Genomic DNA, 17065 nt, shown 5'->3' with positions numbered 1-17065 from the left:
CGTGGGGGCGGGGCCAATCCGGCTCTATCTCCTCGGCCAAACTGTTGGCACATCCTTCCCTCCCTTCGGGAGTACCTAGTCCTGCTGCCGGTCCCTAGTACTCTTGGAGTAATGGGTAAGGCCAAAACCCCGTAGTGCCCCCACCTGATCCATCATTTCATTCCTCTGTAAAATTAGTCAGCCCATATTTACTAAGCTCCTTCTGTGTTTCAGGCCCTCTTCTAGACAAATCCTAGATAAAATCACTGCCCCGTAGGAGATTATAAGGTAGTACGGAGAGACAAAGAAGATGTAATAGTTTGTCAGGTGGTAGCAAGAGCTATTGAAAAATTTTAAACAGGGCAGTCAGGGTAGTCCTCACTGGGAAAGTGGTATTCAATCAAAGACTTGGGAGTGACAAGACACATATCTGGGGAACAGCATTCCTAAGAGAGGGAACAGGTTGCAGGGTCTAGGAGGGAGAGAGGGCGGGGGCGTGCTTGTGGAACATGAAGGAGAGGCCAGGGTATCTGGAGCCAATGAAGAAGGGGCTGAGTAGTAGGGGAGGAGGAAGGGCCAAGGGGCCATGAGGGGCCTGTTACCACTGTCTGGATTTTGGCTTTTCTTGGGAGTGCGATTGACGTGTTGGAGAGTTTTGAAAAAGGAAATCGAACATGTCTGTTTCTGAGCTTAACTCCTCCCCACTCCAACAGCAGGGATGGAAACAGGGTTTCTAGCCCAGTTGAGGTAGATCTAGTGTGCCTTCCTGCAGCCAGTTACTCAGCAGATGGCTGCCAGGCCCTGCACTGGGTGCTGCAGCCTGGTCTGGAAGGACAGACAGACAGGCAGTGGACCAGTGTAAACCAGAGCTGAGTCACAGATCTGCACAGTGGAGGCGCAGAGGGGTTGTTGTTACCTGAGGGATTCAGGAAGGTTTAACAGAGGGGGTGATGCTGGATTTGAGAGCACAGATGAGAAAAGTCTCTGCAGATGGATGGGGCTCGAGACAGGTTGGTCATCTAGGCAGTGGAAGGCTGTGTGTAGAGTCATGGAGATGTACAACAACTTGGCATGCTGGATATTGCAAGAGCTAAGAGGTAAGGCCAGCAAGGTGGGCAGGGGCCAGTGGTCCTGAGTACCTTGTTGGCCTTTATACTGCAGAGGGGTAGTGAGACATTGAAGAGATCTCAAGGGAGGGAGGGCCATGGACAAATTTGTCTTAGGAAGGCCTGGGCTTCCAGGTGAGCAAGGATTAAGGTGAAGAGACTGAGTTAAGTGATTGGCAAGGAGGCTACCAGTGACAGAGAAAAGGTCTGAAGCTTGGCCGTGGAGAAGGTGGAGCTGGCTGGCATGGTCATTATTTAATATGGGGATGAGGACTAAGGGTGATAAGGGGGCCATGAGCCTTCCAGGGCCAGAACTGTATCTTTTCTAAAATGCCCACACCTAGCAGAAGACCTTGTTCAAGTGCTTCCTTTCCTCCAAAGCCAAACCTCATTTTCCACACTTCCTCCTCCAACCCTGCTCCCTAAGCCTAGTTCCCCCTTCCTTATTCTCCTCTTCATTATCGTTTCCCCTCTTGAGTACAGAGCTTACAAAGTCCTTCTGTCTCCATTTTCCCATCTGATTCTTACAAGAACCCTGTGAAGTAAGAACAGATGATGATAGGGGAGGCTCAGAGAAGGCAAATGACTTGCTTAGTGCTCTTTGCACCCTCCAACTCAAGACTAATTTAGGGGCTGTAGTTTTTTTTAGTGGTTAAGTACTATGGCTGCTAACCAAGAGGTCAGCAGTTCGAATCTACCAGGCACTCCTTGGAAACTCTATGGGGCAGTTCTGCTCTGTCCTATAGGGTCGCTGAGTTGGAATTGACTCGACGGCAGTGGGTTTTGGTTGGTTTTAGTCTCCAGAGGAGCCCTGTGGCACAGTGATTAAAGCACTGGCCTGCTGACTGAGAGGTCAACAGTTTCAACCCACCAGCTGCTCTAGGGGAGAAAGATGTGGCAGTCTGTTTCCATAAAGATTAACCCAAAACAAAACCCATTGCCATCCAGTCAATTCCAACTCACAGTGACCCTGTAGGACAGAGTAGAACTGACCCATAGGGTTCTCAAGGAGTGGCTGGTGGGGTCTAAGTGCCTACCTTTTGATTAGCAGCCCAGGTCTTAACCACTGTACCACCAGGGCTCTCCATAAAGATTAAAGCCCTGGAAACCCTATGGGGCAGTTCTACTCAGTGCTTCAGGGTTGCTATGAGTCAGAATTAACTCAGGTTTGGTGTTTTGGTTAGTTTCCTAGGACTACCACAAGGTGAGTGGCTTTAAAGAACAGAAACTTATTATCTCAAATTCTGGGGGCTACAAATCCAAATCAGGATATTGGACATGTCGACTCCTTCTGAGGGCTTTGAAAGAGGAAGTGTCCATGCCTCTCTCCTGGCTTCCATTGTCACGTGACTGTCCTCCGTGTGCTCTTTTTATAAAATACCACTCAGAAGAGATTAGGACTAGGACTCCCCCTCTTCCAGTATGACCTTATTAACATAACAAAAGAAAACCCCTATTATCAACCAGGGTCACATTTATGGGTACAAAAATCCATTGCCATCAAGTTGATTCTGACTCATGGTGACCCCATGTGTCACCGAGTGGAACTACTCTCTAGGGTTTTCTTGGCCATAATCTTTATGGAAGCAGATCACCAGGCCTTTCTTCTGTGGCGCCACTGGGTGGGTTTGAACTGTCAACCTTTAGGTTAGTAATCAAGTGCAAACCACTTGTGCCACCTGTCTTAGGCTGGGTTCTCTAGAGAAGCAAAACCAGTAAAGCATGTAAATATATATCTAGAGAGAGATTTATATCAAGGAAATGGCGCACATGGTTGTAGAGGCTGTAACATCCCAAGTCCATGAGTCAGGATAGAGACTTCTCCTGATTCACGTAGCCAAAGGGGCTGGCGAACCCAAGATCAGCAGGCTGGAGAGCAGGGCTATTGCTCACAGGCAGTAAAGATCAATGAATCTCAAGATTGGCAGGTAAGACAACAGGCAAGCTGCTAACTCGTCCCAAGAACTGGAGGCCAGACAAATAGGAGCCAGCTGCAGGATCCAGAGTGAGCAAAAGCCCCCAACCCCTGCCTGAACGTCTGCCCACACTCGATGCAGGCCACACACCCAAGGAAACTCCCCTTCAACCGATTGGCCACTCACAGCAGATTCCACCATGGGGGTGGATCACACATCCCATCTCAACAGGGAAATGGCCACAACATCACACAACTGCCAAAACACTGAGAATCATGACCCAGACAAGTTGACACACAATCTTAACCATCACGCCACCCAAGGAATCCAACACACATTTTTGGGGGGGATACAATTCAATCATAACTGTGTCCTTGGCAGATAACAAAGCCCATCAGTTTCTGCCATGCTCCAAGGCCACCCTGACCCAGAATGTGGCAGCTGTCACTGGCCAAGGCCACCCTGGATGGAAAGGTCTCAGGCATGGGAATTGGGAGACCTCTGGGACTACACTTCCATTGGTTCCCTTGTGAGACCTTAAGCAAGGTCTGTCTGTCTTTGCGCCCATGTCCTCATCTGTAGAGTGTAAGCAAAATGCTACCCTACTACCATGAGATTCAAAGGCCGCAATGCTTTGCATCCTTCTTGGCAACGGAAAAAGCAGAGAATAGGGGACCACCCCTATTCCCTGCACTCTCTCAGGACCAGGATTCCGGTGGCCTTGGCCTACCATTCACTGGAGTGTGATTGTGTCTTCAGTGTCATGACTCCTCATCTTCAGTTGGAGCTTAAATATAGGAGCTTTCCAGGCTTATGTTTCTTCGCACTCTACACACTCTCCCAGGGAATCTCACCCCATCCTCTGTACACAGATGAACTCCAAATCTGTTTCCATCCCAGACCCTCTGCTGAGCTCCACCCTGTGCAGCCAACTACCTGTGGATGTCTCCACCAGAATGTCCCAAAAGCCCCTCAAGCTCACCGTGTTCAGACGGAACTGACCCCTGCTCCTGGTCCTGGGTTCACCACTCAGTGGGGGCACAATTGGCCCAGTCACCCACCCAGAAACCATCCTTGATGCCTCCCTCTCTCTACCTTCTGCCCATTCTGTCAACCACCAGAAAAAAAAAAAACCCATTGATGTCAGGTCGATTCTGACTCATAGTGAACCTGTAGGACAGGGTAGAACAGCCCCATAGGGTTTCCAAGGAGTAGCAGGTGGATTCAAACTGCCAACCTTTTGGTTAGCAGCTGTAGTGCTTAACCACTGCACCACCAGGGCTCCTTGTCAACTTCCTTCTCCATCCAGCACTGCCAGAGCCCAGGCCACCCTCCAGCCAGGCCCCTCTCTGTGCTCTCGTCCACTCCAGTCCCCCAGCTTTCACTGCACTAACAGAGTGACCTTTCTTCTGCCCCCTTCCTTTTTTTTTTTTTTTAAATTCTCTTTTATGCTTTGGGATTTTTGGGTGGCTCTTGGCTGCTAACTGAAAGGTTGAAGGTTGGAGACCTCCCAGAGGTGCCTTGGAGAAAAGGCCCAGTGATCTACTTCCAAAAAAATCCGCCGTTGAAAACCGTACGTGTAAAAATGGCCATGCGGACATTTGACCTCCTCTAACTTCATGAGGGAAGATCAAGATCAACATCAACCCAAGGCTGATTCCTACAAGGCGGAGGTTAGACATACCTCCTCTCCTCAAGCTTTTTACCAATTCTGACACCAGGCGTCTCTCCCATGGCACTTTCTACTTCTCTGCCAGGGCTTTGAACTGGTTTGGACCGGTTCAGTCATGGCTGATGAAGCAAAATGGGAACAGACCCAAATTTTTTTAAAATTTGGGTTAAGCAGAACAGGAAAAAATTATGGGTCAAAGCCCTGGAATGAGAGACTTGAAAGAAGGGTAGTAAGATATTACAGGAGCCTGATGCAGGAGATCAGATTATTGCCAGGACTGGGCCCCTTAGCCTTGCCTCTGCTCTGCTTGGTCAAGTGTTACAAAGCTCTTTAGCTCTGCCGATGAGTGCCCAGAGGCACCCCACTCTGCCAGAATGCCTCCTGCCCAAAGGCAGTCAACTCTCTCACTCTGTGGGGCAGCATGTCCACCATAACGGCCTTGTTCTGTGGGCCAGGAAGCCCATCTCGCCATCTCACACCAGTCTCCTGGTTCTGCTGCAGCTGTTTTTCTGCAACTGCTTCTCATCATCTCTCACCATCTCCGGTGTTACAGCTCTCTCTCTCTCTCCCCCTGTCTCCTGGGCCTAGAAGGTTCTCCATGCTGGGACCCTGGGTCTGAAGGATGTGCTCCACTCCTGGCTCTGCTTTCTTGGTCATAGTGAGGTCTCCCTCTGCTCTGGGATCGACTCTCTTTTAACCCTGGCAAAACTGGCAAACTGACCAATCCCCTCATTAGGGTTCCATGCCCCTTATTTGCATTATTAGCAATCTGCCCAATTCCCTTTTTGGGCCACAAGCACCTTATTTGCATAGTCCCACCCAATCATTGTATGGGAGTCAAAAAGACTATGGCTAGAAGGGCCCTAATAAGTAATTCATTGCACCACACTATGGAGCAGAGTTCTACTCTGACACACATGGTGTCGCCATGAATCAGAATCTATTCGACAGCAATTAGTTTTTTATGCTTCAGTGCTCCCCTCCCTCCCCCACTATAAAAAGTCATCCTAACGTAATTAATGAGTATCTTCAGTTTGAGTGTTCTTGCAAAATATTAATTCATTTGTGGATACATTTTGGATATACTTTTCTCACTCAGCACTAGGTTGGAGGCTGTCCCCTTCCTCCCCAGGCACCACAAATAACACTGCAATAGACTTCCCCATACATATCCCCGTACAGACTTGTGCAAAGATTTCCCTGAGATGTGTACCCACACATGGAATTGCTAGTTCACAGGTCTGCATAAATTTGATATGACTGAGTAGTGACAGATGGCCGTGCAGGATGTTGCACCAAGCTACCCTCCCACCAGCAGCGCCTGGGTGTTCCTGCCATACATGTGCCCGTGACGCCCGCCTGCTTGTTGTTGTTAGTTGCCATTGAGTAGATTCCAATTCATGGCCACCCCACGTGTGCAGAGTAGGACTGCTCCACAGGGTTTTTAAGGCTGTGACCTTTGAGAAGCAGATCGCCAGGGCTATCTTCCGAGGCACCTCTGGGCAGGTTTGAACTGGCAAACTTTTGGCTGGTAGTTGAGTGCTTGACTGTTTGTACCACCCAGGGACCTTCTTCCCTGCTTAGCACCCAGCTATTGCTGCTGCTGCTTCTCCTTTTTTTTTTTTTTTTTAATTGTGCTTTAGGTGAAAGTTTACAGAGCAAATTTATTTTTTCATTAAAAAATTTATACACAAATTGTTTTGTGATACTGGTTGCAGTTGCTGCAACATGTCAGCACTCTCCCTGGTCCCCTGTGTCTGTTCATCCAGCTTTCCTGTCCCTTGCTGCCTTCTGGCCGTGGCTTTGGGGCAGGTGTTGCCCACTGGGTCTTGTATACTTGATTGATCTAAAAAGCACCTTCCTCACGTGTGTTATTGTTTTATTTTTTTTTAACCGTGAATGAACAGATTTATTGACAATATTATTTGTATTTTTAAAGACACATGAAATAAAAAAAAAACCTAATTACAAATAGAAATTTGGTTTACAGTATTCTGCCTGTTAGAACTAAAAGGAAAAAAAATAAGCAAACAAACTGTAATTGAAATTGACCAGCACAGAGTTGAAGCTTTCCTAAGAGACAGAAGAAATTCTGCCTCAGGACAACAGCTTCATGCCTTTGGATTTCCAATCTGCTGTGATCTTCTCTCTCTCTCTTCTTTTTGGCAGTAATTATTTGGCTTTTTTTTTTTTTAACTGATTGTAAAAGTAATACATGCTTGATGATGAAAGTTAGACAATAATATATAAAAGAAAATATTCACTCAGAGTCCCATCACCAAGAGAGAATGTTACGGTTTTGGTTAATTTTCTTTCAATAGTTTTTTTTCCTATACACATATTGTTATAGTTTGTTTCATAGGGCTGTCTAATCTTTGGCTCAAAGGTGAACTTCAGGAGTAGCTTCAGTTCTGAGTTAGCAGGATGTCTCATGGGGTTCCTCCAATCTCTGTCAGACCAGTTAAGTATGATCTTTTTTATGGATTTGAATTTTGTTCTACATTTTTCTCCCACTCTGTCTGGAACCCTCTATTGTGATCCCTGTCAGGGCAAGCGGTGGTAGTAGCCAGACACCATCTAGTTCTTCTGGACTCAGGTTGGACTAATATTTTCGTTGTGTCTTTGGTTTTTTTCATTTTCCTTTGCTCCAGACGGGATGCGACCAATCGATATATCTTAGGTGGCTGCTCACAAGCTTTTAAGACCCCAGACACTACTCACCAAAGTAGGTTGTAGAAATTTCCTTTATGAACTGTTATGCCAATTGACCTAGATATCCTCTGAGACGATGGTCCCCAGCCCTCAGCCCCAGTAATTCGGTCCTTCAAGGTGTCTGAATGTGTCTAGAAACCTTCTATGATGTGCCCCCTTTGTGATCTATTATATATATGAATATATATGAATATATATGTATATGAATATATATGTTTTGGGGGGGTTATGCTGTACGTATAAATAGTATTTTTTTTAACCTATGTATGTATGTGGATATACTCCTATACCCCCTCTTTCTCCTATTCAGCATATATGTCTGTCTGTGTATCTACTTGTAAGTTATTGTTTTTACTGTTGTTGTAGTGTTGTATAAGCTATAGAATTTACTGTGGTTGCCTCTTTTTTTTTTTTTCTCTTGTGTTCCTTTAAGTGTCTTCCTTTGCCTTGGTCAAGTTGTGCTAACTTCCCCTATATTATGTATTGTCTTTCCTTTACCAAAGTTAACAGTTGTCTACTATCTAATTAGTGATTTCCCCTCTCCATGACTCCCCTCCCTTGTAACCATCAAAGGTTCTTTCTGTGTGTAAACCTTTTCTAGAGTTTTTATAATAGTGGTCCCAGACAATATTTGTCCTTTTGTGATTGACTTATTTCACTCAGCATAATGCCCTCCAGATTCATCCATGTCGTGAGATGTTTTCCGGATTCATCATTGTTCTTTATCGTTGCATAGTATTCCATTGTATGTATGTACCATACTTTGTTTATCCATTCATCTGTTGATGGGGACTTAGGTTGTTTCCATGTTTTTGCTCTTGTAAATAATGCTGCAATGAACATGGGTATGAATATGTCTATTTGTGTGACAACTCTTATTTCTCTAGGATATATTCCTAGGAGTGGAATTGCTGGGTCCTCTAGTATTTCTATTTCTAGCTTTTTAAGGAAGCATCATATCATTTTCCATAGTGGTTGTGCCATTTTATATTCTCACCAGCAGTATATGAGAGTTCCAGCTTCCCCACAACTTTGTCAGCATTTATTGTTTTCTTAATTTTTTATCAGTGCCATTCTTCCAGAGGTGAGATAGTATCTCATCATGGTTTTGACTTGCATCTCTAATGGCTAACGATGGTGACCATCTTTTCATATATTTGGTGGCTACCTGAATGTCCTCTTTGGTGAAGTGTCAGTTCATGTCCCTTGCCCATTTTGTGATTGAGTTGTCTTTTTATTGTTGAGTTGTTGAAGTTTTTTGTATATTTTAGAGATTAAACCTTTATCACATATGTGGTTGCCAAAGATTTTTCCCAGTCCATAGGTTTTTTTATTCCTTAGAAAAGTCTTTTTTTTTTTTTTGAAAACTCTTTTGATAATCATAAGTATTTAATTTTTAGGAGGTCCCAGTTATCTAGTTTACCTTCTGGAGTTTGTACATTTTTAGTTATGTTTGATATTCTGTTTATGCCATTAGGACCCCTAGTGTTGTCCCTATGGTTTCTTTCATGAACTTTATAGTTATAGGTTTTACATTTAGGTCTTTGATCCATTTGGAGTTAGTTTTTGTGTATGGTGTGAGGTGTGGATCCTGTTTCATTTTCTTGAAAATGGATATCCAGTTTTGCCAGTAGCATTTGTTAAAGAAACTATCTCTTCCCCATTTAATGGACTTCAACACTTTGTTGAAGATCAGGTATCCATAGGTGGGTGGATTTATTTCTGGGTTCTCAATTCTGTTTCATTGGTTTATATGTCTGTTGTTATACCAGTACCAGGATGTTTTGACTACCACAGCTGTATAGTAGGTTCTGAGACTGGGTAGTGTGGGGCCTCCTACTGTGTTATTCTTTTTCAATAATGTTTTACTTATCCGGGGGCTCTTTTTTTTTCCGTGTAAAATTGGTGGTTAATTTTCCACCTTATTAAAGAATGTTGTTGGAATTTGGATCAGGATTGCATTGTATCTATAGATTGCATTGGGTAGTATTGACATTTTCACAATGTCAAGTCTTCCTATCCATGAGTATGGTATGTTTTTCCATTTACGAAGGTCTCTTTTGGTTTCTTGCAGTAGTGTTTTATAGTTTTCTTTGTATAAATCTTTTATGTCCCTAGTTAGTTTTATCCCACCATGCATTCTTGCTCTCTGGATGAAGTCTACCCCCCCTCAACACAGCTGCCAAGACGTGGTGACCTGGCCCTAGCCCTCTGTTCCCTTTTCATTCCAGGCTCAATGCACACACAGTTGGTCCTTGGGCCTGTGTGTGCCTTGCTCTCCTCCATACACATGCACTGTCTTAGGTACCTAGAGCTGCCATAACAAAAATACCTCAAATAGGTCACTTTAAAGAACATAAATTTATTTTTCCACAGTTCTGGAGGCTAGACTCAATTCAGGGCATGTCTCTAGGTGGAAGTATTTTTTTTTTTTTTTTTTTGGCTATTTCAGCATCTAGTTGCTGCCAGCAATCCTTGGAGTTCCTTGACATTTCTTGATGTCTGTCTCTTCTCTGTGTGTCTATTCTGCTCTTTTTATAATTCAGGAGTGATTAGGTTCAGGACCCACCCTACTCTGGTGTGATACTTCATTAACATAACTAAAGAAACTCCTATTTACAAACACAGTTATATTTACAGGCACAAGGGTTAGAATCTGAACACATATTTTTAGGGGGAGGTCCCTTCTCTGGGAAGCCTTCCCTGATACTCTAGACCCCAGCTGGGCTATGTACCTTCTCTGGACTCCACAAACCCATGCCTCCCCTCATTACTGCACTGTCCTGCTGTGCTATTTGTGACTTCATTGTCTCAGCACTATTGACATCTGGGGCTGGATAATTCTTTGTTGTGGGATGTGTCCTGTGCATAGTAGAATGTGTAGCGGCATTCTTGGCCTCTGCTTACTAGATGCAAATAGCAACTCTCCACCTCTCCCCAGTTATAACAACCAAAAACATCTCCAGATATCCCCCCTCGGTTCAGAATCACTGTATTAGACTATGAACTCGGGGCCCAGGGTTGGGTCTCCTTCCTGTCTGTATCACTAGCACCCAGAGAATACCTGGCCTGGGGTAAGTACTCAGCAAACATTGCCCAAATGAGTTGTGGCCAATCTCTGGGCAAAGACTTAAAGATGGGACTCAGAGATCTCCCAAAGCTCACCAAAATCATCATCTCCTTTTGTTTTGATAATTGCCTTTGGAGTTGGGGGGAGGGAGGGTGTGGAGGACTGAGACACCAGCCTACTTACTGCATGGCCATGGGCCAGTCACTTCACCTCTCTGAGTCTCAGCTGCCTCACTTATGAAAGGTGGACAAACAGCCTACGTGAGCCAGTGAGTGCTGACTGAGTCAATGAACGAAGGCCACGCTCATCTCAAAGTGATGGTGGGAAAGGGCTCTGCCCTCCTGGCAGGCTGGTTGGGCCCAGACCTCTCCAATGAGGAACACTCAGGAGGAAAAGGTAAGCCATGTGGGATTTATATGGAGCATGGCTGGGGCCGTGACCACCCCGAGGAGGGCTAGGGGCTCAGGGACGTCACTGTTTCAGGGACATCTTCCAGGAGCCCAGTGCCTGCATGATCCAGGAGCGTCGCTGGTGGGAAGTGGGCAGGTTCTCACAGCTGGGGCTCCAGCGGTGTGTGGTGGCTGGGTCGCACACCCAAGAATCTCCATGTGGCAGCGGCCAGGAGTTCCTCCAGCAGCTGGCCAGGATGTGGTCCTGGGCCTGGGCCGCACAGATGCACACTGATGCTTCTGGGTCATGTCTCAAGTTTTCCAGAGCTGGATCATAGGAAGGGGAGAGGCAACTTAAGACCAGGTCCCCACATGGGTCTCTTTGGGTATAAAATCCTGCTTTCCGTCACCTCATCTTTCTGTCTCTCATCTTTCCGTCCCACCTCTGACAATTCCCTTTGCTCAGCATCCCCTCATCTCACCTTCCTTCAAATTTTTCACACATTTCTAAGTCTGAATCAAAACCTGCCTCCTTGAGGAAGCCTTCCTAGACTATTCCAATCTACCTCGAGGCTCCTATCAGCTTCCCCAGTTATAAAATGCAGATCATGGTGGCCATGGTCCCTCTTAAGAGTCTGAACTACTTTCTCTGTACTAGATGGGTTCTGGTGTCATTTCCTGAGCCTCATTATCTCAACTAGATTGTCAGCTTCCCAGAGTAGGGCTACGTGTTCTCTCTTATGGTGACCTCATGATACCTAACATGGTACTCACTCTGGTCAAAGACTAGCACAACTGAACTGAGCTGAAGACTCTTGCTTCGGGACATATCCCTCCCCTTTCCCTATTGCTCACTGTGCTGTGTTCCTACTCACTCTCTGTCCCCCGCCTGAAATCTCATCAGCTGCAGCAGGACTCACCGGCTTTAACTTCATTCAGACAATCTTCTGTCATTATGCTCTCCATACAGGGGACCAGGAACCCTTGAGCAGAATCCAAGAGGTAAGTGTTCCCACCCCCTAACTCCAACCCCTACCACCATCCCACTCTCAGACCAGACCTCCTCAGAGAAGCTCACCCCATCCTCTCCCAACCCCACAAATGAGGACTCGAAAGAAGGACTTCATTTTGACCCTGAGGCTGATTCCCTAAGAGGGATCTTGGCAGAGGTGGCTGGCCCAGCACAGGGATGGCACCAGGACAGGGGCAGGATCTGGTCCACAGCTGACTTGGACCCACAGTGTGGCCCTCGGCTGGTCATTTACCCAGGCTGGGCCTCAGTCTCCTCATCTGTGATGTGGAGAGATACTGCTCTGCTGCCCACTCACCAAGGAGCTTGAGAGGCAATAATATCAAAGACACAGGGGGCCTTAGATGCTGAATGCCCTGAACCTGTCAAGGGTGGCTGTGAGCAGGGTCCCTGGAGGGCCAGCGATTCAGGTGTGCTGGGTCAAGGAACCTGTTTCTTTAAAAGAGACTCAGCCCTGCACTCTCTGCTCTCCATGAGTCCTCAGCAGCCACATTACTCAGACCCCAGCCCATCCTAGCCCCATGCCTGGCTCCTGAGGTGCCTACGGGCCCTCGAATGACTGTACCACCTCTCATGGCTCAACACCTTTACCCACGCTGCTACATTGCCTGGAAGGTCCTTCCCTCACTTCTTTGCTTAGCTGATCTCTGTGTGTCCTTGAGTATTCAGCTCGACAAGTGGTTCCTCCAGGAAGTTCTTCCTGACCAATCCCCTCACCTCCAGGCTGGATTAGGTGCCTCTCTGGGCTCCCAGAGTATCTGTGAGTTCTTATCACTATATACTATGTTCCATTCTATTTGTGATTTATGAATATCTTTTTTCCACCAGGAAGAAAGGCCTGGTGATCTACTTCCGAAAATTAGCCCATGAAAGCCTTGTTGATCACAAGAGAACACTGTCCAACTCCCTTGCTTTGGACACCTCATCAGAAGGGATCAGTTGCTGGAGGAGGGCATCATGTTTGGGGAGAGGGCCAATAAGGGCGTGGGAGACCCTCAGTGAGATGGGCTGGCACAACAGCCCCAATGATGGACTCACACATGCTGGCGATTGTGAGGATGACAAAGACAGCATTTCATTCTGTTGTGCATACAGTCTCCATGAGTTGGTGTCAACTAGACGGCTCCTAACGGTAACAACAACAGCATCTCCCACCAGACCTGGGGTTTCTTAATCTTAGATCCACTGGAGGGGTGGGAAGTGTCTCTAAGCATCCTAAAGTTACATGCAAAACTGTAAATTGTATGCATATAAGCATTTTCTAGAGAAAGCGTTCATAACTTTCTTTAAGGTCTCACAAAAGATTCGTAACCTCAGAAAGGTTAAGAATCACTACACTATGCTGGGAGCTCAGCTTTGTTTCCCCAGCACAGGCCCTGGCACAGGGAAGACTCTCCTGGGTGTTAAACAAATAGGTCACCAACTACCACTTTTAGAAGTGATTCATTTGGAGGAAGATTTAAAGAAATCAGCATCTTGGAACCAGATGTCACTCTGTGCAGGAAGCTGCCTCTGAATGGCCCCCCACATTCGATGGGCTACCCTCAGTCTTGGGCATCCCTCCTCCGGCCCAGGACTGAGCATATTGACAGATCTTGTTTTTCCTCTTTCCCCTACTCCCACCATCAGCATCACCTCCTGAAGGGTTCTTTGTTTCTCTAGCGCTAAGCATGCCTGACTCAGTGTTATTTGTTGCTGTCAAGCTGGTTTTGACTCATGAAGACCCCATGTGTTAAAGTAGAACTCTAGGGTTTTCTTGGCTGTAATCTTTATGGAAGCAAATCACCAGGCCTTTCTTCCACGGTGGCTGGGTGGGTTGAAAACGATGACCTTTAGGTTAGGAGTCGAGTGCAAGCCATTTGCACCACCCAGGGACCTTAGAGTAGGGATCAATAAACGTTTGTTAAATAAGCCAATTAATGGATGGATGGATAAAAAAACAAGCAAATTAATTGGGGAAAGCACAAAAAAAAAAACAAGCATTGCTTTTAAAGGGGAGGAGGCTGGGAGCATCATCATCTCCAAGCCCCTTTGCAGCAGGGACTCCCCGTCCTTGGTGAAGGCCATGTGGATATTTTGAAGAGAATGGCTGAAAGGAGACCCATCTACCCAGCATGCCATCAGAAGAGTCCTGTGTGGGGATTCTGGGCAAGGGGAATCTGCTGTTTATTCTTTCCCAGAAAGGCAAAGGTTGGGATTATGGGAAATAGAAGGATTAAGGTGACTAGCATTCATTGAACTCTTTGATATGCCGGACCTCAAGGCTGGCGCCTTTCAAAATATATTCTCATTCAATCTGTAAAACAAGATTCGATCCCCATCTTACAGATGAGGAAACTGAGGCTCAGTGGGAGTAAATGACTCGGGGCCACACAGAAAGGGGATGATGGAGCTGAAAATTCTGCTTGACCTTTTCTACTGCATAGTTTAGCCCTTCCTGTTGAAGCCAGTGGGGAATTTGGCTGAGCTTTGGTTGGGCTTGGACCCATGCTATGCTCCAGGGAGGAAGCAGCAATTCTGCTGTGCACAGTTGCCCAGGTTGTGGCCTGTACAAGGACTCCAGGCCAAATCCAGTCTACAGCCCATTTCCCAAGCTGTGATCTCAGAGGAGGGAGGATCTTTCTAATTTGTACCATAGTGCTATCTGCTGGCCAACCTTTGCATCCAAAGGGAGGCATTCATCCAGGTGGCAGAAAGGCTGACAGCCTGGAAGGAAGCAAATTAGACAGCAGGTAGGGACCTGGCAGCAGGGGTAGTTATGCCAGGGCAGGTTACCTATGAACATGACTGAGGACTTCCGGAGGGAGGCCCGGGAGTTCTTGGCATACTCCAGGCTCTGGCTGAGGAACTTGGAGGCACTGTCTCCGTGAATGTTCACCTGGGTCAAAGAGAAATCCAAGAGTGCTGGGCTTTCAGGGGACTAATTATCCACCCTACCTTCCTGAAGCTAGGAATGGTGACCCTGGCAGGCAGCCAAGCCCTGGCCTTCTGCCTCCTAAACATCTCTGCCACCCACTATCTGCCTGAGCCTTCCCAGAGGCCAAGCCTCTTCTCTTAGCTGATTGCTTCAATAGTCTTCCTGCCTTCAGCATCTCCTCTTCCAATCTATCCCCTGCTGCAGGTGGACAGAAGGTTCTAATATGTAAATCCAGCCAGAGGTGGAGATGGTTAGGGCATGTGAGAGACAGAGAGGTAAGGAGACAGGTCTGATCAGGGTGAAAGATTCAAGCTCCTGAGCAGTGAGGGAGTAAACTGGATGGTTAAGAGGTCTAAAAGGTGCTTAAAAGCCAGGCAGGAATAGGGCTTACATATATACTAGAAAACAGGAAGTCAGCATTCATTCTTGGTAGGGCAGTGACAAAGCAGTGTTTGGAGCAAAATAGTCAGTGGTATTCAGGATGGGTTTGATCAAGTAGAAACTGGGAGGCGGGTGTCCAGCTAAGAGTTTGTTGAGGGAGATGAAGAAAAATCTGATCACTTTTCCGTTGACAACTCCTTCCTGTCAAGATCTAAACTCCTGGGCCTGGTATGCAAAGCCTTCATGATCATGTTCTGCATCTAACATTCCTTCGCAGCCTCATCTCCCACCACTGCCTCCTTCTTCTATGCATGCTGTGCTCTAGTCCAAGGATACAGCCCAGCTGTCCTCAGACAGGCAGGCTTCTTGGCACCTCCGTGCTTTGTACAGGTGATTACTCCTGTTCGCAGTGATCTTCCTTCCTTTCTTCACCTGATAAATTCTCTCATCCTTTGAGGCTCAGCTCAGAAGCCACCTCCTCCCTGAAGCCTTCTGCAACCCTCAGGCAGAGCTTATCCCACCACCCTTGAGGTTTCTGCAGCATCTTGCACATCCTTTGTCATGGTAGCAATGGCACTGGGTTGTAATTATTTACACCTGTCTCCCCCACTGGACCCACAGCTCCCCAAGAGAAGGGGCTGTCTCATTCAGGTCAGGGTTCTCAACACCCTGGGCAGGATCTAGCACAGAGCAGGCAATGAAGAAACTGAGATGTTAGCTAAATCAGTTAATTAATTAGTGAGAAGGTTACCACCTCTTCTTAAAGCTAAGGCTAGAGGTTGACCTTGAGTGAGAAAAGCTGTTGATGGCCTGGAGCAAGAAGAGACTGAGAATCTAGAGGGGTCACAAGCCAGGCCTCTGCTTATGTGACTCCACAAGTGGCCTGTGGAGTTGTGACAGGCATAGTGTTAAATTCACTGTTAATTAATGTCTTATGAAAATCTGAGTTTCCAAGCTTATTGGACACATTGTGACTGGGGAACCCCTGAATCTGTTGCCCTGAGATAATCTTTAAACTTGAACTAAAACTATCCCATGAAGTCATCTTTAAACTCAACAACAGTTTAGCCCAACTAATAAAGAAGGTTTGCCTTGGGCAGTACACTCTTTTAAAGAATTATCTATATGAAATCAAATTGACAAGAGTAACTCTAAAACAGAGGAGAAGTTTAGGGGACAAAGAGTCTACATTAATGGTGGTGAAACAATATGGGTAGAGACTGTGAGAATGGTGACACAATGTCAAGAATGTAATCAATGTCATTGAACTGTACATGTCGAAAAATGTTGAATGGGTGTATGTTATGTATATTTTCACCGAAAATAAAATGAAAAAAAAAAAAAGATCTGGGTTTCTGGTTTTCTTTTAAACTGGAGGACCCAGCATGAGTGGCCTGTGGGGTGACAGTGAACTGGGGCTCTCCACTGTTGCTTTTGATGGGTCTAGACTCTCCAGATTGCCCCAGGCCCCCCACCACTTCCACTTTGCTCATGGTCATTATCTCCTGGTCACTGTAGGCATTTGAATTAGCGGCCCTGGCCAAACACCTGCTCCAGATAGCTTTTCCTCCTCTGTAAGACAATAGCAATAATGCTAGATACTTGACTGCCCAGGTTTTGAACGTTATTTATAATAATGATGTCAAGCCGATGTCTCAGTCATAATGACAATCTGTTACTATGTATATATGTCTAGTGGATGCTGGGATACCCCTCCCAGATCAGATCTCCCTTCAGGTATTATGGATGTATTTCCTCAGGTATAGGGATTGCCTCAACTGAGGAAAACTACCTTGCCTAAGGTCAAACCCCTTCCTGGGGTGACCAGCATCCAACAACAGATAGCCAGGAGGCTGTAGAGACCTGGACCCTGGCCCCAATTTGAAGGACTTT

The 17065-nt window shown here is 46.4% G+C and overlaps 1 protein-coding gene and 1 long non-coding RNA gene across 2 annotated transcripts in view; one reads left to right on the top strand and one right to left on the bottom strand.

Annotated features, from left to right (window-relative positions):
• Nucleotides 1–11: 11 nt before the first annotated feature.
• LOC126073113 (uncharacterized) lies at nt 12–16499 on the top strand. Its single transcript, XR_007516654.1, has 4 exons — nt 12–115; nt 10699–10851; nt 11749–11846; nt 12703–16499. It is a non-coding gene; the product is annotated as an uncharacterized LOC126073113 (long non-coding RNA).
• Nucleotides 10927–17065, bottom strand: part of MROH7 (maestro heat like repeat family member 7) — a 60997-nt gene continuing 54858 nt past the window's right edge. The window contains exons 20-22 of the mRNA XM_049879352.1: nt 14650–14752; nt 11765–11827; nt 10927–11171 (exon numbers count right to left, since the gene is read on the bottom strand). Of these exons, the coding sequence (XP_049735309.1) occupies nt 10927–11171; nt 11765–11827; nt 14650–14752 (411 nt within the window). The remainder of the gene's footprint in view (nt 11172–11764; nt 11828–14649; nt 14753–17065) is intronic.

The sequence above is a fragment of the Elephas maximus genome, chromosome 3 (assembly GCF_024166365.1).
Source record: "Elephas maximus indicus isolate mEleMax1 chromosome 3, mEleMax1 primary haplotype, whole genome shotgun sequence".
Taxonomy (NCBI): domain Eukaryota; kingdom Metazoa; phylum Chordata; class Mammalia; order Proboscidea; family Elephantidae; genus Elephas; species Elephas maximus.
Note: the sequence above shows the minus strand (reverse complement) of the source record. Positions and strands in the feature narration are given on the sequence as shown.